This window comes from Eleginops maclovinus, chromosome 19, assembly GCF_036324505.1.
Source record: "Eleginops maclovinus isolate JMC-PN-2008 ecotype Puerto Natales chromosome 19, JC_Emac_rtc_rv5, whole genome shotgun sequence".
NCBI classification, from domain to species: Eukaryota; Metazoa; Chordata; class Actinopteri; order Perciformes; family Eleginopidae; genus Eleginops; species Eleginops maclovinus.
The window spans coordinates 23,574,204-23,598,620 of NC_086367.1; the positions used below are offsets into that span (position 1 = coordinate 23,574,204).

Consider the following 24,417-nt stretch of genomic DNA (forward strand, 5'->3'; position numbering starts at 1 on the left):
TATCAGTGATAAATGTAAACAATTATTATGGGTGAGATGTTGGTTTCAGTCTGTAACTTCAAATGACTTCATTCAAAATGCTACTTAGCCTTTTAAGATATTGTGCTTACTGCAATTTGTACATTTCAGTAGACTCTGAATGAATTGTGCAGCCCTTCATGAGACAAATGCAAAGGCTGTGTTATGTAGAGGAATGACAGCACCTGATGGATGGGATGAAACACTTTTATTTGGAGAGAATTAAGCAAACAAGCCAAACACAGACTCAGAATAAGGAGTTTTTATAATGTTGCTGTAACAAGAATATGGATATAAATGTGTATTCTAACGGAAAGAAATGCATGCAATCAGACACAACTGTGGTTTATAAGTTCAATGGTTGCCCTGGATTCTTTTCTTCCTCAGTTCTGCTTCCCAGCCGATCCCTGCAACACACAGAGCGGAGGAGTCTTTGTGAGATACATTTACTCACGTATTTAAATTTACTCAGTGGTTTTATTCATGTAAGAGTGAACACACCTTCAGCTTCCACAGCAGGAGGGCCACGCCGGCTCCGTAGAAGCTGCTCTTCACGATGAAAATGCCGTAATACAGTTTGACTGCCTGCGCCTTCTTCAAATATCCCTCTGCAGGAACATGAAAATATTTAGAGGCAAGAAGAGGAAGAGACCAACGGTGTACATGCATCAATACTACTGCATTGAAAGGCTGACTGTGTTGCTGAGCAGCATCATTTATTTGATCACAAATGACACGTTTATCAGGGGAGGATTTACACTGAGTACAGACTCTGAGACCCTCGCAGTAACAGGAAAACTCCCCCCTAAAAAACCACAATGAGAAAAAAGCGTAATAGAAACAAATGGAAAAGCTTTCAGACATTTTGCCAAACAGGCAGACGTTAAATGCAATGATAGATGAAAGTGTAAAAGATACCCCCCCCCCCCCCCGCGCTTTAAACATCGTGCACTGATCAGTCACTTTGAATATATCAAAGCCCTCATTTCTCCTCTTTGTCTGTTTCTCTTGGTACCATGTACCCTGTCCTCAAACCCCCCCCCCCCCATCACATTGCCTTCAATTGTTGAAGACCATATGGAAATCTTTGTGTAATCATCTGACCCCCTGATGTCCCCCCCACTCTTTACACACACAGTGACGCCCTTGTATAAGCGAGTTGCACAATGAGCTGCACAGAACCACAAAATAATAGCTTTACCTCTGTTCATCTCTGTCTGTTCACCTGAAAGAATAAGACTTTCATTCCTCAAATCTGAGGCGATATGAGAGCTGTAGGCCGTCCCGTTAAAGAAGGTCACGTTGCAGGTGAAGTCCTTCTCCGGTGTGAACCAGTCTTTGGCAAGGACCCTCAGCCTGCTGCTGATCCTGTAGGTCTTGTCTTCCCGCAGGGCGGTGCTGTCGGTGGCCACCCCGCTACTGACGGACTTCCCGTCCACATGCCAGGACACACTGACGTGGTCCGGGTAGAATCCGCTGGCCACACACACCAAGGTCTTCTTCTTCACACCGTCTCCCTCGTCACTGCACTCCTTTCGTGACGGACGAAACACTGTCACTGTCGGTTCAGTGACCTCATGGTCTTTCTCTGCAGGGACAGAGTAATAAAATGATGACTTTATTCAAGATGCAAAGGTATTATAGTCATGTGCACCGCAGCTACAGAGTAGATATGGAAACGACAATCTGAAGTCCCCAGCAGCAACGTGCAAGTGATGCAGATGAAGTAAACTCCACGTCAAAAAAGACATAAATACAATGAGCTAAATGTTGTAAGTGACCAGGTAAATGCATATATAATGAAACAAAGCAGCCATAAAAAGGGCCAGTTTCAGCCGATAGCTGATGCCATGTGCAGGTGCATGCATAACGATCAAAGAACTATCATATTAATAAGTCTGTATCGCACTCACATTATGAAGCAGATGCACAACGGACAGAACTCAGTAAATGAAAGCTGCCTGCAGATAGAAAACCTTGATGCAAGAATTTGAACCAGAACTTCAGGGTCCAACGAGACACGGACAGAACTGTCCCATAACACCGACAGGTTGCAGAATTACACCTCGTGTTCTTCCCATAAATGTTAGTTTGTTTTGAAGTTATTGCAAAATTCTCACCGAGTACAGTCAGTTTGGTTCCCTCTCCAAATTCAGCAGGGTAAGAGCCAGAGCACACCGCTGACTTGCATGTTAAAAACTATCATCGGCTGAATTAACCTCAAACTTTCTATCGTTTTTGGGCTTTTTTAAGTTCTACACTAAGCAGGACACCGTCACATAACATGGATATTACAAATAGACACTTCAAAATTGTCTCAAGTTCACTTCTGCAGCTAAAACGTATTCTAGTTACTACATTTCTGCAAAAGAAAATACATTTATCCCACGTTTTGACTCAAAGTAACACGATGCCACTGCAGCAAACCAGCCAAACAAGACATAAAAACAGCCCTGAAGTATAACACTCAGATTTGACTTTAGAGAGGCTCAGAGAGAAACATGTTTGCATATTATTTTGATCTCTTTCTTACCCAGCACTGTGAGCTTGGTGCCTCTGCCAAAGTAAGCAGGGTCGTAGTTCACACTGAAACGAGGCTTCAGGAAAACTGCTGCACTGAAGCCGCTCTCCTGTCTCTGTGCTGTTTTCCCACTAACTCAAACCATTATGCACACATAAAAGTAGAAACAATAGATACTTATTTAAACTTCACAGGGTTTTAGTTCCTGATTTAGGTTCGTTCTAACAGCCTGAAAGCAAGAAACTACTCTGGCTGATTACTTATATCCTCTAACACGGTGAGTTTAGTTGCAGCTCCAGAGAAACTGTTTCTCAGAGCTGATAAGAAGTCACTGTGAGAGGAATGATCTGGATCACAGCCAGATGATTTACGGCTGCTGCTATTATTGCCACACACTAAAGACAGTGTGGCACAAAGGTCCACTATAGCCTCTTTTTGCACTTTTTAAAAGCAGAATACCCAATTTGCTACGAGCAAACACAGCCTCCAAAAGACATATTTACACATTTCTTACTTGCAAACTGCGAATAAGGTAATGCTCCTGCTCTGAGAGACGTTTCTGCTGCAGCTTCTCTTACCTAAAACAGTGAGTTTAGTTCCAGCTCCAAAGTAAGCCTCGTTGTAGGAGCACAGAGGCTTTCCAGCGTCACAAATACTCTCCCTGCTGCCTCTCTGTCTCACACTCGTTCCCTTTATTACTACTTATGTCTCTCTCTGACGTGCAAACACTTTACATTGTGCAAAAAGTACAAAGTTTCTTGACTTATCGTTGCTTTCTAAACACCTAAGCGTGCTTTTTATGGAGAGGTTTTGTTTATTTGATCTATTTATTCATAGCTATTATAGAGTCTCTTTGCAGTGTCAGAAACGTCTTAAGAACATCACATCTCAACACTATTTAATGATCTTTGAACTAAACAGACACACTTTCATTTAGTTTCCTTCACTCACTCCTGAAACAAAGCCTTACAAAGAAAATAGGAAAGATTTGACTTCCTTTACCCCAATAAAGTTTGCTCTGTCACAGAGCAGAGATACTGAACAAGTCTAAATTCAGGTAAAACCGACCCGTATTTAATGAAGGTTTAACATGTTCTTACCTAACACTGTGAGCTTTGTTCCTCCACCAAAGTAAGCCTCTGAGGTCTGAGTCACAGTGAGGCTGATCCCTGTCTAAAACGGCACAACCTGCTGCTTTACTGTGAAACTGTTTTATATTTACTGCCACTTACTTTTAAAAGCAACAACGGCAGAAGGAGTTAAAGACAAACCTCTCAAATCAATAAAACGTACTGGACTCAATCAGTTGGTTTCTTGACTGAAATCATGTTTTGCTGCAGTGTTTTTTAAGAACTAAAGGATTGGAGCTTCACGTTTGGACACAGTGACTCTTTTTAAATGTCATTTCTTACCTAACACTGTGAGCTTAGTTCCTCCACCGAAGTAAGCCTCTGAACCAGCAGAGTCACAGTGAGCCTGATCAGTGTCTAAAACGTGCTGCTTTTATTTTGAAACTTTACATTTAGTGTTATAATTAATGCAACTTCACCAACGACTGCAGCCTGTGTCTTTACATTATTATATTACCATCCCCTCATTAACCTTTTAGACTTCATGTTGCTATAGCAGTCGGTTTCCTGACTTAAAATGTTTTTTTAAGTTCATATTTAAGCTTAGAAACTAAAAATGGGAAGCCTCTCTTAGAACACATTTTTAACAGGGTTTGTGTTGATGTCTTACCTAAAACAGTGAGCTTAGTTCCTCCACCGAAGAAAGCTTCATCATAACCACCAGAGTCACAGTGAGCCTGAGCAGTGTCTGAAACGGCTCTCTGCTTTTATTTCGAAACGCTGCTTTTTGTGTCTATTATAATGTAAGTTTCTTTACAGCCTGTTTTCCCAACATGACTGCATTACAATCGTTTCTATTGTCAGACTTTATGGTAACTTACAAAGTCAGTTTTGTTCCTCAGACGAAATAAGGCTTACACTTTCAGAATGAAAAACTAAAACTTGCCTCAGTTTTTGACATTTCTCAAAGAAAAACTACATCGCTGTAAAACAAGTTCTGATTTCTTACCTAAAACAGTGAGCTTAGTTCCTCCACCGAAGAAAGCTTCACCAGCACCACCAGAGTCACAGTGAAGCTGAGCAGTGTCTGAAACGGCTCTCTGCGTTTATTTTGAAACTCTACATTTAGTGACTTTTAAATCTACTTTATGTGGCCTTGTTTTAAATCCTAAAACCAACATTTGCTCCACACTAGTCTGGTTGTTGAGCAAAATAGTTTCATGTTGTGTTAAAGCTGTAAAAACCACACTACTTGTTCACGTTTTACTTCTCTTGCAGGTGATTTGATCAGAATAAATGTGGAGCTCTCACTCACCGAGGACAGTCACTTTAGTTCCCTGTCCGAAGTAGGCTTCGTAATTGGCACAGAGCTGAAGCTTGATATCAAAAAGCTCTGAGCACAACTCAGACTATGAAGAGCCAAATACTTGAATACACCACGTCATCTACAAAACGTTACTGAATATATTCGAGCCATCCTTACCTAACACAGTCAGTCTGGTTCCTTTTCCAAAGTAAGCCTCGTTAGCATTGTCACAGTGCAGGAACACTGAGCATGAACTCTTTCTCTACATGATTTATCTTTGGAAAGCTTTTACTGATCCTTCGGTTCAGAATGGAGCTTTAAAGCAATGAAACGTTGATCAACACCTACAAATATTTACCCAAAACTGTCAGTCTGGTTCCTGGTCCAAAGTAAGCCTCGTATCCAAGGTCACAATGCAGAGATACTGAGCATGAACTCTGAAGTCTTTCTCTAACACAATCATCTTCACCTATACCTCTGTTGGAATTCACATTTTAAGGAGGCATGACATTTATCGAAACACAGAATTAGAGTGAAGTATTTACCTAAAACTGTCAGTCTGGTTCCTGGTCCAAAGTAAGCAGGATCAGTGTAGCTCACAGTGTTCTCACTTCAGGTCAATATTGAGACTCTTTCACAGCAGCAGTTTTCTCCTTCACTTTCACACTGACATTATAACTGTTGTATATCTGTAGCATCAAACTGCAGCAGGGAGAGGAGCTACTTACCTAACACAGTGAGTTTAGTTCCCTTTCCAAAGTAAGCTTCAGCTCCGGTGTCACACTGAGAGTCTCCTCAACCAAAAAGTCTCCAACCTCTCCACAATCAGCCTGATGAGACTCAGGGATAGTCCAGAGGGGGAGGGAGGGTCAAACCTGCAGGACAGGACTCATTATGTCATAAAGGCCAACGTTTCTGTCTAGATGAGTAAAAGAAGCATCCTGAGGCTGGAAATGATGCCTGAAAATAATTATAATTCTGCAGATGTTGTGCACATGAGTGGTCTTGTTGCCCCCAGAGTGTGCAGTGAGTCTGTGACCTCCACATGGGTCCTGTCCCTGCTCCACAGGGGGCCTGCAGCAGGAACACAGGGGCTGCTAATGGAGGAGGTTTTTGTACGGCGGCTCTATGGGAATGTATCACCGTGGCCCCCTGTCCCCACGGTGAAAAAGCATCAGACAAAAACCTGAAGTCTCTCTGCGTCTCTCCCCCCTCCCTCCCCCCAGCGCCTCCATATCTCAGGCTCCATCTCTGTGTGTGTGTGTGTGAGACTGTGTGTGTGTGCTGCTGCTATTTCTGTGACAGCTAAGAAAAGAAGAGGGAGGAAGGGGAAGCGAGAGAGCTCTTTGCTTGAGTTCAGAGGGAGGGACGTCTCTGCTGCCCACCTCTCTATCCTCCAGCATCAGAGGCACTTTCCTGAGATCAAATTCACCTGGAATGAGAAACGTTTCGCTTGTCGTGATAAATCCATAGGTAATTGTAACTTGAACCAGCTCTGTGGCATCTTAGCTTCTTCAAGATCCTAATGTTTCTTTTTTAGCTCTGCCGTCAGCGGGACAGTGGGAAAACGTTGATAAATGCAAAGTGTGCATCTACCTCTTTAAAGTGTAGCTCAAAACAACATATTTTCCTTGGATGAAACCAAAACAGAGCAGAACAAAGTGAATATTACATCCTCTTTTATTTTGCAAATGAATGCAAGTGTTGCTCTGCAGCAGCTGGATGTGCGTAAAGTTGTTCTGCCCCCCAGTGGACAAAACATCTGTCAACACCTGCAAGATGAACAAGTTATATACAGCCCGGGAAAAATAAAGACACCACTCCAATTTTTTCTTAAATCTTTTTCTCTACATGTCTGGCAGCCATTCCAGTGTGTGTTGAATTCCAACACAGAGAAAAATGGCCAGTAGTTTATAGAATACAAGAGAAAAATCAGAAAATCATTTAACTCAGAGACGTTCCTATACAAATAACACAACAGAAACTGATCATGCTGAAGGGCTCGCTTCATTTCCCCCGGGTCTGTATGATATTATAATTTGACTTACAATGTTTTCTTTTGTAATGGAAATATATCTTTTACTGAATACTTTTAACCATGCATCATTAACCAACATGTGTTTATCAAATCATAATACCTAAAGCATTACGTATTAGTTACTGCACCGCTTGTATTTCAAACCAGCAGATTTCTGTGCACATTAATTCACTTTTCAATGCCAAAGTGCACTGTGTGTTTCTATCCTCCATATTTTAGACGTTTCACATGTTGCTCTAGTGATCCCCACAAATCATATCTTACCTTTAAGCGTAGTCCTAACCTTCCACCTGTCCTTTTATGTATATCCTCCCTAAGCTACATACATCTCATTTGTCTTCATACTTATTATTATACACTGCCCGGCTATAAAAAGGTCCCCAGCCTGTGGGGGCAGGTCGATGATCTGGGGGTGCTGCAGTTGGTCTGGTCTAGGTTCAGCAATGTGCCCAAAGAACGAGGTCAGCTGACTCCCTGAATGAACTGAAGGAACAGGTTATTCCATCCATGGGTTTCTTCTTCCCTGATGGAGCGGGCATGTTCCAAGATGCCAGGATCCATCGGGCTCAGATTGTGAAAGAGTGGTTCAGGGAGCATGAGACATCATTTCACACATGGATTGGCCCCCACAGAGAAATAAATGGTGTGACATTGCAGAAGCTCGTGGAAACGATGCCACAGAGAATGCGTGCCATGATCAAAGCTGAAGGCGGTCCAACGGACATTGAAGGGGGACCTTTCTTTTGGCCGGGCAGTGTAACGTTGCTATGATACATTATACATTGCTAAGACCATTTTAAAGAATTGAACAAACTTTATTATCCAGCCAAGACATGAAAATGATCTATGTTCTGAAGCAGGAACCTTTTTAATAGGGAACAAGATGATTAAATCACACAAACAAAGGTCATGTATTTTAGTGCACAGCCTACCCTCTCAAATGTTATTTTCAGAAAAGAAACCCACAGGTCTTTCTCTTCCATATTATCGCCCTGAGGGGAGCAGCATTCATATTTAATCTATATGACTTTATTTGAAACACCACCATATCCAGGCCACTTTAATGTGTTGCTCAGTTTAAAAACATGTGTAGGTCAGGCCAGATAAACCACCAGCTCTGTGTAATCCCACATGCACCCTGCAGAGGTCAGTGTGTGCAAACCTCTGAAACCTCATGCACTCTCATCTGTTCCTCCTGGCTGTACACACACTTAAATCTTATAAAGTGCAAACCTGATTCCAGAAAGACTCAGAGGAGACTCTGTACTGAGCAATAATGCTGCAGGGACGTATAAAGCCTCCATATCAACACCTGCTGCCTTATCAAACAGGATCAGCTCTGTGGCTTGTGGACAGAGTTCCTGCTCATTTAATAATCGTCACACTTTCTGTTGTTTTTTATAGTTTTGGAGGAAAATACCGACATCTCTGCACATGCGTCCTCCTTTTTAGGGACATGCATAGACACTGACAAAAGAACAGGCATTACAAATAGAACACACATCTTCATTGTTCAATAATGTGTACACTTGTCTCTGGACTCACAGATATACAGTTGTGTTCTAAATAATAGAGTAAAGCTCAACATCCTTACAATAGCTTTTATTTTCATACACACAAATGAATCGGGAACAAGGCAAGTTCTATTCCAAATCAAAACCTGAAGAACAAATTATCAAATTAGTTTTTACTTTACAGAAAGTGAAGAATAAAGGAATATTAGGCTGTTCAAACAAATAGCAGCTTTATTAACTCAAATATTTACTGTATGAACTGAAAAATGCTTGAAGATTGAACTTTCCTGGTATAACCACTGTTTCTGAGAACTGCTTCACATCTGTGTTGCATGGAGTCAACCAACTTCTGGGAGCTGTGAACAGGTATTCCAGCCCAGGACGATCGGACTACACTCCACAACTCCTCTGCATTTCTTGGTTTTGCCTCAGAAGCAGCAGTTTTGACGTCACCCCACAACTTTTCTATTGGATTAAGGTCCGGGGATTGGGCTGGCCACTCCATAACATTAATCTGTTGGTCTGGAACCAAGATTTTGCTCGCTTACTGGTGTGTATGGGGTCGTTGTCTTGTTGAAACACCCATTTCAAGGGCAGTTCCTCTTGGGCATAAGGCAACATGACTTCTTCAAGTGTTTGGATGTATTCAAACTGATCCATGATCCCTGGTATGCGATAAATAGGCCCGACACCATAGCAAGAGAAACATCCCCATATCATGATTCTTGCTCCACCATGGTTCACGGTCTTCAGTGTACTGTGGCTTGAATTCAGCATTTGGGGGTCTTCTGACAAACTGTCTGCGGCCCCTAGACCCAAAAAGAACCATCTTGCTTTCATCAGTCCACAAAATGTTGCGCCATTTCTTTTTAGGCCAGTCGATGTGTTCTTTGGCAAATTGTGACCTCTTCAGTTCATGTCGTTTTTTCCACAATGGGACTTTGCGGGGGCTTCTTGCCGGTAGATTGGCTTCACACTTCTAATAGTTACAGTACTCACAGGTAACTTTAGACCTCCTTTAATCACCCTGGAGCTGGTCATTGGCTGAGTCCTCGCCATTCTGGCTATTCTGCGATCCATTGGAATGGTAGTTTTCCGTTTTCTTCCCAGCTTTCTGGTTTTGGTTGCCATTTTAAAGCATTTGAGATCCTTTTAGCTGAGCAGCCGATCATCTTCTGCACTTCTTTGAATGGTTTCCCCTCTTTAATCAACTTTTTAATCAAAGTGTTTCTGAACAATGTCTGGAACGACCCATTTTACTCAGACTCAGAGAGAAATGCACTTTACCATATGCTGCCTTCGTCCTTAAATAAGGGCCACCTGTTTTTCACAGAATTAGTGATTTCACTAATTGAACTCCACACTGCTATTATTTTGAGCATGCCCCTTTCAATCTGTGATTCAATTACACAGAATCAGCAGCGCGCTTGTCATGGCTGTTGGGTCTGTTGGTTTTCTATGACTCTACTACACCTACTAGTAAATTATTTGTCATGTAGAAATATAATTTCGACCAAAAACAGTTGTTGATCTGGTTAGTGATGTTGGACTGCTCATATTTTGAACACAACTGTACATACACGTTCAAACATCCTCCTCTATGTGTCAGACGTAAAACATGGATAGCACGACAGGGCCCAGGAGGTGAACGTTGACCTCTCCAAGTACGAGTCCACACTCCATATCTTAGGTCTGTTCAGGGACTTGAACCGGCGACCCTAGATCCCACTCCAATCCCCTACTGACTGAGCCTCTACTGTTTTCAAAGACTTGATCAAATACTTTGCTTTATAAACTAAAAGCCCAACATTGTACCACTGAGGGTCTTCCTCACTTTCAGAACTGAATAAGCTCTTCATTTTATTCACCATTTCAGTGTAAAACGAGATAAGCCCAGCTCCTTCCTGCCTGCGCTCCACCTGCCTGTTATCTGTACGGGTTTCTGCTCCGGGTGCAGCACTGTGTTTGGCAGCGCAGTAATAAGTGCTGCTGTCCTCCAGCTGCAGCTCACTGATGTGCAGAGAGAAGACATTTTTGGATGGTTCGATAGAAGAATCCAGTCGCCCTGCAGTGTTGTCAAACTCATTAAGGAGGTACTGCAGTGGAGCGCCGGGGCGGTCCTGTCGGTACCAGAACATGGTGTAGCCGCTCATACTGTTCCCATCGCTCATACTGCACTCAAAGGTCACTTTGGACCCAGGCCGGGACGTCTGATCTCGAGGCTGAAGAACCATAGCAGTGAGACCTGTATGGACACATGGCGTGTTATTGAAGAACTTAAACTAAAGTATTGGATGTGTGAATGTGAGAGGGGTGAACCCACCTGAGTGTAGAAGAAGCGCCAGCTGAAGGACTGTGAGCAACATTTCAGTGTCAGCGATGAGCCTTCCTCCAGCTGAATGAGGCTCACATCACTGCTCAGCACACACACACACACACACACACACACACACACACACACACACACACACACACACACACACACACACACACACACACACACACACACACACACACACACACACACACACATGACATGAATCATCGTTCACTTAGTATTTCTGTCTTTATGTATTCAGGAGCATGTCAGAACTTTGCGCTGTTATTCAATTACCAAATATATAGATAAATTATCTTCCAATTACAATAAACATAAGCTGCAGCGCTGAGCTATACGGCTAATTTTGAGCTTTAACATCTGGATAAAACAAGGAATAATGTATCAATTAAAAATGCCTAACAATATTTGGTTCCAGCTTATGAGGGATTCTGTTTCTGTTATAACATCTAAGTAAATTATATATTAAAACAAATATTTACTAATTTCACAACATAAAAAAACAGGAAATCAGCATTTCTTTAACATGATAGAAACAAAAGCAATTATGAGGGTGATTCAATTCTAAATTCTAAATCATTTTTCTGTGTGTTGCTCCTGTGGGTCACTGTAATTGCAGACCCTGGAACGTGATTGGTCAATCAAGTGTTTTTAAACTGACGTCGCCCCGCCCACTTTGTTACGTTTCCCAGCTGAAAGTGTAGACCGGTAAACTCCTCACTAGGTTAACATGAGGTTTTCCTCGTCTTTTGAACCTCAACAAAAACCCTTTTAATCACTTACTACATTTTGTGTCGCGTTTCATAAAACCAGTTCACTGCCACCTCCTCACCTTTATACTCTCTTTTCGGGCGGCCATGAACTACTGGTTTCCTGCTCGGAGCTGCGGTTGCTAGGCTACAGATCCCCGGTTGTTCCTCACGTCAACGGTCGGACACTCGAAGACTAATTTTGGGTTTCCTGTCCTTTTATGTCTCTTCCCAAAGACCCAACTCCTCTCTCAAATGCTGGAATATACTGCTTAAATTGACCAAGGTAAGACTTTAGTTTTTTTGTGCTAAAATATGAAGCATGAGTTGAATTTGAGGCTTTGTTTGTGTGTACCGATGCTAGGCTAGGCTAGCGTTCGGCTAAGCTAACTGGCTGCTAAACGAACTTCCTGCTTTGCTTCTGTGTTGTGGTTCATGTTTGGATGCTGATTGGTGATGACTGTGAGATTGTTGACACTGATGAATTTAAATTCAATTTTGAGGTACTTCTACTTTACTTGAATATTTACTTTTGTTGTTTGTTTGTACTTACTTACTGTACTCCAATACAATTCAGAAGAAAACTGTGTACTTTTACTCCACTACATGTATTCAACACCTTTAATTACTTTACAGATCTGGATTATTGATGGTAAATATAATCTCCCTTAAATCAGACTGTAGTTCACCTGCAGTAAATCCAGCAGCTACCCTGCAGTATACAAAGCCATTCAAACTAGCTGCACCTTTACCAGCTCTGAGAACACTTTAATGATCAATCATTATAAAACATATCAGAGATATTATTCTGAAATGGACCAATCAGACAATGACTACTTTTACTGTCGCTACTTTAAGTACATTTAGAGGAGAGTACTTTCTACTTTCACTGGAGGAACATTTAGAATACTTTTACTGTGACAGAGTATTCCTACACTCTGGTACTTCTACTTTACTCAAGTACAAGACCTGAGTACTTCTACTTTACTCAAGTACAAGACCTGAGTACTTCTACTTTACTCAAGTACAAGACCTGAGTACTTCTACTTTACTCAAGAACAAGACCTGAGTACTTCTACTTTACTCAAGTACAAGATCTGAGTACTTCTACTTTACTCAAGAACAAGATCTGAGTACTTCTACTTTACTCAAGAACAAGATCTGAGTACTTCTGCTTTACTCAAGAACAAGATCTGAGTACTTCTACTTTACTCTAGTACAAGACCTGAGTACTTCTACTTTACTCAAGTACAAGATCTGAGTACTTCTACTTTACTCAAGTACAACATCTGAGTACTTCTACTTTACTCAAATACAAGATCTGAGTACTTCTACTTTACTCAAGTACAAGATCTGAGTACTTCTACTTTACTCAAGTACAAGATCTGAGTACTTCTACTTTACTCAAATACAAGATCTGAGTACTTGTACTTTACTCAAGTACAAGACCTGAGTACTTCTAATTTACTCAAGTACAAGACCTGAGTACTTCTACTTTACTCAGGTACAAGACCTGAGTACTTCTAATTTACTCAAGTACAAGATCTGAGTACTTCTACTTTACTCAAGTACAAGACCTGAGTACTTCTAATTTACTCAAGTACAAGACCTGAGTACTTCTAATTTACTCAAGTACAAGATCTGAGTACTTCTACTTTTACTCAAGTACAATATCTGAGTACTTCTACTTTACTCAAGTACAAGATCTGAGTACTTCTACTTTTGCTCAAGTACAAGATCTGAGTACTTCTACTTTACTCAAGTACAAGACCTGAGTACTTCTACTTTACTCAAGTACAAGATCTGAGTACTTCTACTTTTACTCAAGTACAAGATCTGAGTACTTCTACTTTACTCAAGTACAAGATCTGAGTACTTCTACTTTTACTGAAGTACAAGATCTGAGTACTTCTACTTTACTCAAGTACAAGATCTGAGTACTTCTACTTTTACTCAAGTACAAGATCTGAGTACTTCTACTTTACTCAAGTACAAGATCTGAGTACTTCTACTTTTACTCAAGTACAAGATCTGAGTACTTCTACTTTTACTCAAGTACAAGATCTGAGTACTTCTACTTTTACTCAAGTACAAGATCTGAGTACTTCTACTTTACTCAAGTACAAGATCTGAGTACTTCTACTTTTACTCAATTACAATATCTGAGTACTTCTACTTTACTCAAGTACAAGACCTGAGTACTTCTACTTTTACTCAAGTACAATATCTGAGTACTTCTACTTTTACTCAATTACAATATCTGAGTACTTCTACTTTTACTCAATTATAATATCTGAGTACTTCTACTTTTACTCAAGTACAAGATCTGAGTACTTCTACTTTTACTCAAGAACAAGATCTGAGTACTTCTACTTTTACTCAAGTACAATATCTGAGTACTTCTACTTTTACTCAATTACAAGATCTGAGTACTTCTACTTTTACTCAAGTACAAGATCTGAGTACTTCTACTTTTACTCAAGAACAAGATCTGAGTACTTCTACTTTACTCAAGAACAAGATCTGAGTACTTCTACTTTACTCTAGTACAAGACCTGAGTACTTCTACTTTACTCAAGTACAAGATCTGAGTACTTCTACTTTACTCAAGTACAACATCTGAGTACTTCTACTTTACTCAAATACAAGATCTGAGTACTTCTACTTTTACTCAATTACAAGACCTGAGTACTTCTACTTTACTCAAGTACAAGATCTGAGTACTTCTACTTTACTCAAGTACAAGATCTGAGTACTTCTACTTTACTCAAGTACAACATCTGAGTACTTCTACTTTACTCAAATACAAGATCTGAGTACTTCTACTTTACTCAAGTACAAGATCTGAGTACTTCTACTTTACTCAAGTACAAGATCTGAGTACTTCTACTTTACTCAAATACAAGATCTGAGTACTTCTACTTTACTCAAGTACAAGACCTGAGTACTTCTAATTTACTCAAGTACAAGACCTGAGTACTTCTACTTTACTCAGGTACAAGATCTGAGTACTTCTACTTTACTCAAGTACAAGATCTGAGTACTTCTACTTTTACTCAAGTACAAGATCTGAGTACTTCTACTTTACTCAAGTACAAGATCTGAGTACTTCTACTTTACTCAAGTACAAGATCTGAGTACTTCTACTTTACTCAAGTACAAGACCTGAGTACTTCTACTTTACTCAAGTACAAGATCTGAGTACTTCTACTTTTACTCAAGTACAAGATCTGAGTACTTCTACTTTACTCAAGAACAAGATCTGAGTACTTCTACTTTACTCAAGTACAAGACCTGAGTACTTCATAGTTATAACAAGATTATATAACAAATATTAACAACAGAACTATCTGTAGCTTATTTTCCATAACAAAACCATAATTGCAGGATTTGATTGATCTGTTTAGCTGAAGGTCCTTAGTGTTATGATCTCTCTGTGCGTTCTGAAATCTAATAAGCAAACTCACAGTCCGTGGAGTTTGAACTTGAACACCAGAGGAAAAAGAGATCAGGGTTTTAGTGAGGGAGTGGCTTCAAACCACATCACTGTGTACTGGCAGCGCAGAAATACACAGCTGAGTCTGATGGAGTCGCACGAGGAATGATCAGAGCTCCTCTCACTGTGTCTGCTCTTGTAATTGTAAACCTCTTTCCAAACTCCTTCTCATAGTTGGGCTCACTGCTAGAGTAGCTATATCCAATGAAATCCATCAGACCGCTCTCTGTTTGTTGGTACCACAGCATGTTAAGCAGGTTGTTGTCATTGTGACTGCATTCAATTTCTACCCTGGTTTTGTCGTTGACTATTTTTGGGTGCGTTGGCTCAAACTCCACACTCTCAGCTCCATCTGTGGGGGAACATACAGAAAATAAAGTAGTGATACAGAAGCGGCGGTGTAAAACATTTCTTAAAAATTGTTCCGTAAAGAAATCTCCAGACTTAAACTGTTATCCAGGCAGTACATTACATTTACGTTCAATCTGCAGATTACTCTTGAGTCAAAGAATATGTCTTTAAATGTCTTGTTTCCTCGTCCAAAACTCCTAGATGCTCACTATATGTAATGAACAGCATTGTCTGATATTTGTTTGCATGAAAAGTTCCTTTAATGATAAGTTGATTTATCATAATAGTTACATGAGAGCGAGATGAGAAGAAATGTGAGCACAGCTGGAGACATGGTCCAGGTTCTCTGTGCTGCAGGAGACACTGTCTTCACTGAGAGTCTGTATGAAGAGACCATGTGAGAGGGTTTTAGTGAGGGAGTGGCTTCAAACCACATCACTGTGTACTGGCAGCGCAGAAATACACAGCTGAGTCTGATGGAGTCGCATGAGGAATGATCAGAGCTCCTCTCAGCGTGTCTACTCTTGTAATTGTAAACCTCTTTCCAAACTCCTTCTCATAGTTGGGCTCACTACCCGCCCAGCTGTACCCAATGAAATCCATCAGACCGCTCTCTGTTTGTTGGTACCACAGCATAATATCCAGGTTGTTGTCATTGTGACTGCATTTAATTTCTACCCTGGTTTTGTTGTTGACTATTTTTGGGTGCGTTGGCTCAAACTCCACTGCTGCTTACTGCGATGATGAGAGAAGTGAGCACACTGAACTTCCTTCTGTTGATGCAACACTTCTCATGATCTGAAAGAGACCAGGGGTTTTAGTGAGGGAGTGGCTTCAAACCACATCACTGTGTACTGGCAGCGCAGAAATACACAGCTGAGTCTGATGGAGTCGCACGAGGAATGATCAGAGCTCCTCTCAGCGTGTCTGCTCTTGTAATTGTAAACCTCTTTCCAAACTCCTTCTCATAGTTGGGCTCACGCTAAGCAGCTATACCAATGAAATCCATCAGACCGCTCTCTGTTTGTTGGTACCACAGCATAATATCCAGGTTGTTGTCATTGTGACTGCATTAATTTCTACCCTGGTTTTGTTCGTTGACTATTTTTGGGTGCGTTGGCTCAAACTCCACACTCTCAGCTCCATCTGTGGGGGACATAAAAAATAGTAGTAAATACAGAACCAACTGTGAAACATTCTTATAAACAGTTTGTTTTTAAAAGCTAATTTCTTTACATGAAATCAAGAAGAGGAGAAATGCTGTCACAGCTGGAGACATCCTTCAGGTCGGTGCTGAAGCAGGAGCAACACTGCTTCCTCCGATGATGTGTAGAGCGACACTGCTTCCTCTGATGATGTGTAGAGTGACACTTCTTCCTGTGAATGCACACACCTCATGTTCAGGAAAGAGATCAGGGTTTTAGTGAGGGAGTGGCATCAAACCACATCACTGTGTACTGGCAGCGCAGAAATACACAGCTGAGTCTGATGGAGTCGCACGAGGAATGATCAGAGCTCCTCTCACTGTGTCTGCTCTTGTAATTGTAAACCTCTTTCCAAACTCCTTCTCATAGTTGGGCTCACTGCTAGAGTAGCCATATCCAATTAAATCCATCAGACCACTCTCTGTTTGTTGGTACCACAGCATAATATCCAGGTTGTTGTCATTGTGACTGCATTTAATTTCTACCCTGGTTTTGTCGTTGACTATTTTTGGGTGTGTTGGCTCAAACTCCACACTCTCAGCTCCATCTGTGGGGGAACATACAGAAAATACAGAGGCAGCTGTTACCAAAACATCACTATAATCACTGGAAAATTCATTTTCGTTTAAACTGCTTATTCATTTCTCAATTAATCTTTTATTGTATTAGATGTCAGAAACTAGTGAACAATGTCCATCCAAGTTTCTTAAATTGCAATGGCTGTCTTTAAATGTCTTGTGTCCTCAGTCCAAAACACATAGATGTCCACTGCATATAAATGAGAAGTTACAGAAAGATAGTTACATTACATGAGAGCGAGATGAGAAGAAATGTGAGCACAGCTGGAGACATGGTCTAGGTTCTCTGTGCTGCAGGAGACACTGTCTTCACTGAGAGTCTGTATGAAGAGACCATGTGAGAGGGTTTTAGTGAGGGAGTGGCTTCAAACCACATCACTGTGTACTGGCAGCGCAGAAATACACAGCTGAGTCTGATGGAGTCGCACGAGGAATGATCAGAGCTCCTCTCACTGTGTCTGCTCTTGTTATTGTAAACCTCTTTCCAAACTCCTTCTCATAGTTGGGCTCACTGCTAGAGTAGCCATATCCAATTAAATCCATCAGACCGCTCTCTGTTTGTTGGTACCAGAGCATAACATTCAGGTTGTTGTCATTGTGACTGCATTCAATTTCTACCCTGGTTTTGTCGTTGACTATTTTTGGGTGCGTTGGCTCAAACTCCACACTCTCAGCTCCATCTGTGGGGGAACATACAGAAAATAAAGTAGTGATACAGAAGCGGCGGTGTAAAACATTTCTTAAAAATTGTTCCGTAAAGAAATCTCCAGACTTAAACTGTTATCCAGGCAGTACATTACATTTACGTTCAATCTGCAGATTACTCTTGAGTCAAAGAATATGTCTTTAAATGTCTTGTTTCCTCGTCCAAAACTCCTAGATGCTCACTATATGTAATGAACAGCATTGTCTGATATTTGTTTGCATGAAAAGTTCCTTTAATGATAAGTTGATTTATCATAATAGTTACATGAGAGCGAGATGAGAAGAAATGTGAGCACAGCTGGAGACATGGTCCAGGTTCTCTGTGCTGCAGGAGACACCGTCTTCACTGAGAGTCTGTATGAAGAGACCATGTGAGAGGGTTTTAGTGAGGGAGTGGCTTCAAACCACATCACTGTGTACTGGCAGCGCAGAAATACACAGCTGAGTGTAACAGGTCTGCTGTGCGTATAATCAGAGCTCCTCTCAGCGTGTCCTCTCTCCTCAGCTCAAACTCTGTTTTAAACTGACCCTCGTAGGTTTGCTCACTGTTTGCAAATCCATACCCAATGAGGGTCATAGAGAGACTGCCTTTTCTCTGCTGATACCAGAGCATTACTGTAAGGGTAGAATCATCATGTCTGCATTCAATCTGGACCTCAGTGCTCTCCTTCACTATCTGAGGAGGAGATGGTTGAAATGAAACAGCGCTCACCTGACCTGTGGAGAAGCAGATTTTAGTTTAAACTCTTGTTGAAGAAACAGACAAGCATATATTACATTATTTAGAATATATTTTTAGCATTCAAAATCTTACATGGAAACCAGATGAAGAGTAAGAAGAATGTGTGCACATGTGGAGACATGGTGTGGCACTGATGTGAGGAGAGAGTCTCCGGGTGAAGAGGGAAGGCTTTTCCATCATCATCATCATCATCATCATCAGATCATGAAGCCTCATGCCACGTGCTGTGCCTCCACCTGTTGGTTCAATGTGAACATCTTTCTTTATGCTTTACCTTCACACAAGCATAATTGGGCCTACATCTCTTTAAATATTTTTGTATTCTTCAAATACTGGACAGCTTTTGTTTATTTTAAATAAGTTTATTTTTTCATATTTGTATTACAATTGTTTTATACCATTCTTAATTCAGATACATTTTACATATAACTTCTTACATTTTGTACATCTTAAATATTAGCAATAATTTTGTGCAAATTAAATTATACTTTTATTTTACACAGCTTTCATTTGAATACCGACATTTGTTCATATTTATAGTTGTATTTTTAATCTTTTAACCTATTTTATAGTATATTTAATTTCAAATGTTCTTTTTGACAGCTTTTTATTTTAATTCATAAATATTTGTTGTATCTTTTTATATTTATATATATAATGTTCTTCCTCATGGACTAAAGAAAACTTGTAGGTAATAATAATCAGGGTTTAGTCTAAACCAGTAACAGGGTCTCTGCCCCTCTCTCTGGGGGTGTGCGCCCTCAAAACAAAATGCAGATTCTCCCCGTAAAATGTTAAAGTGCTGCCAGAAACAATCTCTCTGTGGGTCAGAAAGGGTTTAATGAGACCAGAGATATGGAGATGGGGTCAGGTGTCTGGTCAGACGGCGGTGGGTCTGCCGGGGACGAGTGGCAGGCAGCAGGCTGACACTGAGACTGAGATTTCTGATCCTTTCTTTCACTCTCCTTTTTTCTGGAGAGGAAGTAAAGGAACCTTTAATGCATGAAGTGTGGGGGGGCCGGAAGTGACGTTAGCCTCTCATACTATATCCTCACTTCTGTTTAACATATGTGAGTAGTATCTGATACGCTCTCCTAGGGCTGGGCGATATGGACTAAAAGTCATATCCCGATATATTTAGGTTGAATATCGATAAACGATATCCCGATATATTTAGGTTGAATATCGATAAACGATATATATCCCGATATTTTTTGGCAAAGTGAGAGCTGTGAAATGAAATGCTCAGTCAAAGTCAAAGCCCAATACGAGTAGTTTCATTGAAAACTGACTATAAAATGTAAACATAAGCACTGTATAACAAAGCTCCGTAAGGTGCACATCTAAATAAATAAAATATCTTAAATAAAATGAGCCTTGTTTGGAGACAAGCTGTTTTCATCTCCCAGTCTTGCATGAAGTGAACTGTCACGCTCATATAAGGCTCACACGTCCTGCTTGACCACATATCGCTGGTCAACACAAAATGGGTGAGTTAGCGAGCCGGCCTGCAGCGTTCTGTCTGACTTCACTATACATTTGCGGCAGTGCTTCTCGTGCAAAATAGTTTCGACTGGGAAGTTTGTATCTCGGGTCCAGCTTTTTAATTAGCTCTTTGAACCCGACCTGTTCCACTGTTGCAACAGGGACCATGTCTTTGGCAATGTGAAAGGACACCGCCTTTGTTATTGCACGCCACTTGTCGCTTTTCTTCTCATACGGCACACAGCGGGGAAATGAAGCTTGCAGTGAGCTTTGTTTTGGGGCTGGAGCTTTGTCGGGTTGGGGACGGCTTGTGCCTGTGGCTTCTGCAGCGCGCAGTTTCACACACTCTTCATATTGCACTTTGTGCCACGTTTTTAAGTGATGAAAAAGATTCGTAGTGCTTCCACCACTGGCTGCAATGTGCTTATGGCTCTCCCTACATATAGCTTGGTTTTGTTGCTCGTCTGACAATTTGTATCCGAACCATCTCCAAATGATTGAGCTACTGCTTTTTCTTTTACCAACCAAGGGGCTCTCCACCGTACGCTCTGCAGACGTTGTTGCCTTCTCCATGTTTGTTGAAGAGTGCCGGAGTGTCCCTCCCCCTCCCCCCTCTGTGCATGAAAGAGGAGGGGCGGAGCCGGGGCGCGGGAAGCAGTGCAGAGAGTTCCGATCAACGGCTTGCCTGAAGCAAGTATTACAGCGCAATTTTGAACTATATCGATATATGCGATATGGTCTAATTCCACATCTTATTTAAAAATATATCGATATATCGCCCAGCCCTACGCTCTCCCCTTCCACAGTGTGTGTGAGTTCCTGTATGTAAGCCTCTCCTGTGGCTGTGAGTTTTTGTCGAGGCCTGAGGTTTGCCGCAGCACTGTGCTGACTGGCAGCACACAGATAAACAGCCTCGTCTTCCTCCTGAACGTTACCGATCCTCAGAGACGACTGCTGCTTCCCCTTCACTGCCTGGTAACCAGATTTAAACCCTTGTTGAAATGTTGCCAAGCCAGCTACTACAGACACCATGAACTGAAAACCCTTTCCTCTCTGCTGCCGGTACCAGTACACATAATCATAGTTGGTTTCATTCTGGTAGCAGTGCATTTCTGCCGAACCATTGGGAAGCCTGGAGATGTAGGGAGGCCACTGAGTGATGAGCACCGACTGAGAGACATCTGAAACACAGACAGAAAAACACATTACATATTTTTAAAAAGAGTTGGATGAAACCCCGGAAATATTCCCATCACATTTGTTGTATGTTGTGATCTTTGAAAGACTTCACCTGCAGCCCAAAGCATACAGAGAGTGAAGCAGGAGAAGCCTGGCATCATTGAACTCCAGGAGGAGGAAGTGAAGCGAATGGAAATCCAAACAGCCACCTCTTTAGCTCTGTGCGGAGGAAATGACGTCAGAGTGTCTGCAGTGTTAGCTGACAGTGAGGCGCACTGAAGGATGTTGATAAAGCTGACGTATGTTTGGTGCACGACGACGTGTAACGGTGTGTAGTGCGTCTGGTGCTCCATTCCTGTGTCACAGTTTGTTTTTGGTCTGTCTCACGTTACTTATTTTTATTCTGATCATTTATTTTTGTCAGTACTGCTTGCAGAAAATGTACATTTACATTTGCTTATGTACTGTGATGTTTTATATTTATCACATTCCATAAATGTGTATTTATTTAATTGTGAAAACTAGCAGATGGAATAAAAAAAAGAAAACGAAAATATTAAATATAATATAAAAATAAGTTAAAGATAAGAAATAAAAAAAGTAGACTAGCATTATGGTGCACTTATATAAACATAAACCCTGTTAAATATTAAGCATATATACCTATGCATCTGTACAAACCATCACAAAAAACCATCATATTTATTACATTTGTTTCTTTGGTTCAAATATTGTTAATTTCTGATAATAAAGGCTAACTTGTAGAATGCTCTTTACATTGACTTCAGGATGTTAAAGGAAGGTGGAGTTGGTTTGAAGTACTTGAAGCATCTATCTTCTTCACCTGTACCATTTCAAAGTGATTCAGATGTTGACCACCTAGAATAATTGGGTTTTGCTCATGATGGAGATTATTATGTGTAGAATGTTTTTAGCTCCACATGGCTTTGTCTTTCCTCTCAGAGCAGGGATAGAAACCTCCAGCAGCTGAGATACCCCTCGTGTCTTCAGGATCAGTTTGTGATGCAGGTGTTTGTGACTGAGGGCCTGCAGCTTTTTGTAGAGCAGACGCAGGAGGTGAAGCACTGTGCTCCTCGCTGCGCAGAAGTACTCTGCCCTGTCTGCTGGCTTCATGTTGGAGATAGTGAGCTGAGCTCGGCCCTTTGAGTGACCTGTGATGTTAAAGCGTTCTGCAAAGGCCTTCTCTACATCTGCGTTTTCATAATGAAGCAGTCCGATCAAGTCCATGTCTCCGGGCTGACCCCCTGCTGAGCTGTGCCGGTACCAGAGCATGTAGGGGAAGTTGTTATCTCCGTGAAAACACTCGAGCCGGGCTTCCTCTTGTCCAGGCTTAATCAGCAGGTTCACAGGTGACTGTTGGATCTTAAGGGATGACAAAACAAGGTCTGGAGGATGAAGGAGAACAAGTCTGAGTAGGCCTTTCATTTATTAATCTGAAATAAAACCTTAGTTGTGATTAAAAAGTCTTGAATCAATGGTTTTAAAGCCTTAAAAATGCTAAAACTTGGATCAGGATGATATAATTAGTTTCTCTGACTTGAATTTAATTCAACAGTCTTAACTGCCTTGAAACTGAAATGTTTTCTACTGTCACAACAAAGAACATCCTCCCACTCTCACCTGTGAGCAACGATAAAGAAATAATCACAACTTTAAACATTTTAAATCCTCATGTAAATGTTGTCTGCTGTGCCTCAAATCTGAACTTAAGCAGTGAGGTGCAAAGACGTAAATGAAAAGACTTTGGGGGGAAATCCTCCTCGTATTGTTCATTGTGATGAGGAAGGAGGAGCTTCCATCCCTCTTCCTGTCCGTGTGATATCACTGCTCTGCTGTTCACTGTTTTAATCCTGAGCTCATTACTAGAACTTATAACACTAAATATATTATTATTTGTTGTGGCTTTGCTCAATAAATAAAGATATATTACTGCCGAAGTTAACAGGAAAGGAGGAGAGACAGACATAAATGAATACTAAGGGTGGGGGTTCTCTTTGATTACGCTTTACTCATTGTAAGGACTTTAATCTGCATCCAACAAGGAATTCAACAGCTTTAGATAACGGCCTGCTCCAAACTGTTCATCAACTTCTCTTCTAAAATAGAAACAGAGTTAGTGGATGATGAAATCACACCAAAATACAACCACAGATGCAGGTGTGTCTGTGAGCGGTTAATTCCACGTCTTATTAAAAACCACTCACGAGAGAAGATGGCTCAGAGTTTTTGTAAAGTTCAGAGGGGATTTGTGTCAGCGTGCTTCTGTCGCTGCACAGTAGAACACTGCACCGTGCTCTGGTTTCACAGCTTTGATTATTAGAGAGGCATTCTTTGCTGTATTCCCACTCAAATCTCCAGACATCTCAAAATCATCTTTAAATGACTCCTCCATTGTGACAGCTTTCCAGTTCAAATACCCGATGAGCTTCATAGCTGTGTCTCCAGGTGAGCGCTGGTACCAGAGCATCACCCTGTAGTCCGTTCTATCATGGCTGCAGGAAATCTGCACTCTGTCTCCAGGAGACTTGATGAGAGAGGGAGACTGACGCACATCAAGACCCAGACTAACACCTGGAAAGAGAAAATAAAACTAGCATTGTTAAAAAGTCATAGATTATGAGTCAAGAAAACAATGATTCCACCCATGCTGGTTATATCTGTTTACCTGCCAGACAACAGAAGAGGAGGAAGCAGATCATTATGACTGTCACATAAAGCATGACATGTCAGGCTGACTACCACACAGTGTTTTAGATGTAAGGATCTCACATCAGATCCCTGACTGTGTCTCTGTCAGTGATGGAGATCCACAGATGCCTCCACTGAGCTGAGTGAGGTTTCAACAGGAAAGGGAAGTGCAGCCGACTGGGAGGGGACTGCTGAATGTGTCACTGACAACCATAAATACTGATAAGGGTTGGAAGTTTTTGTATTAAGGAGAAGGAAACTACAGTCACTGTGCTTTGCTGGCTGCACAGAAGTAAACAGCACTGTGCTCAACTCGAGTTTTTTGGACTGTAAGAGAGCCATTCTTTACCGAATCTCCACCCAAGTCTCCAGAGATAATGAAATGGTCATTATAAGGCTCCTCCATCGTGGCA

The 24,417-nt window shown here is 41.2% G+C and overlaps 1 protein-coding gene across 1 annotated transcript in view; it reads right to left on the reverse strand.

The window, feature by feature from the left end:
- Nucleotides 1–265: 265 nt before the first annotated feature.
- Nucleotides 266–24,417, reverse strand: part of LOC134881153 (uncharacterized) — a 28,371-nt gene continuing 4,219 nt past the window's right edge. The window contains exons 3-10 of the mRNA XM_063908298.1: nucleotides 21,018–21,297; nucleotides 18,702–18,899; nucleotides 18,155–18,246; nucleotides 17,564–17,864; nucleotides 2,552–2,604; nucleotides 1,220–1,606; nucleotides 520–626; nucleotides 266–425 (exon numbers count right to left, since the gene is read on the reverse strand). Coding sequence (XP_063764368.1) covers nucleotides 402–425; nucleotides 520–626; nucleotides 1,220–1,606; nucleotides 2,552–2,604; nucleotides 17,564–17,864; nucleotides 18,155–18,246; nucleotides 18,702–18,899; nucleotides 21,018–21,297 — 1,442 coding nt within the window. The 3' untranslated portion in view covers nucleotides 266–401. The remainder of the gene's footprint in view (nucleotides 426–519; nucleotides 627–1,219; nucleotides 1,607–2,551; nucleotides 2,605–17,563; nucleotides 17,865–18,154; nucleotides 18,247–18,701; nucleotides 18,900–21,017; nucleotides 21,298–24,417) is intronic.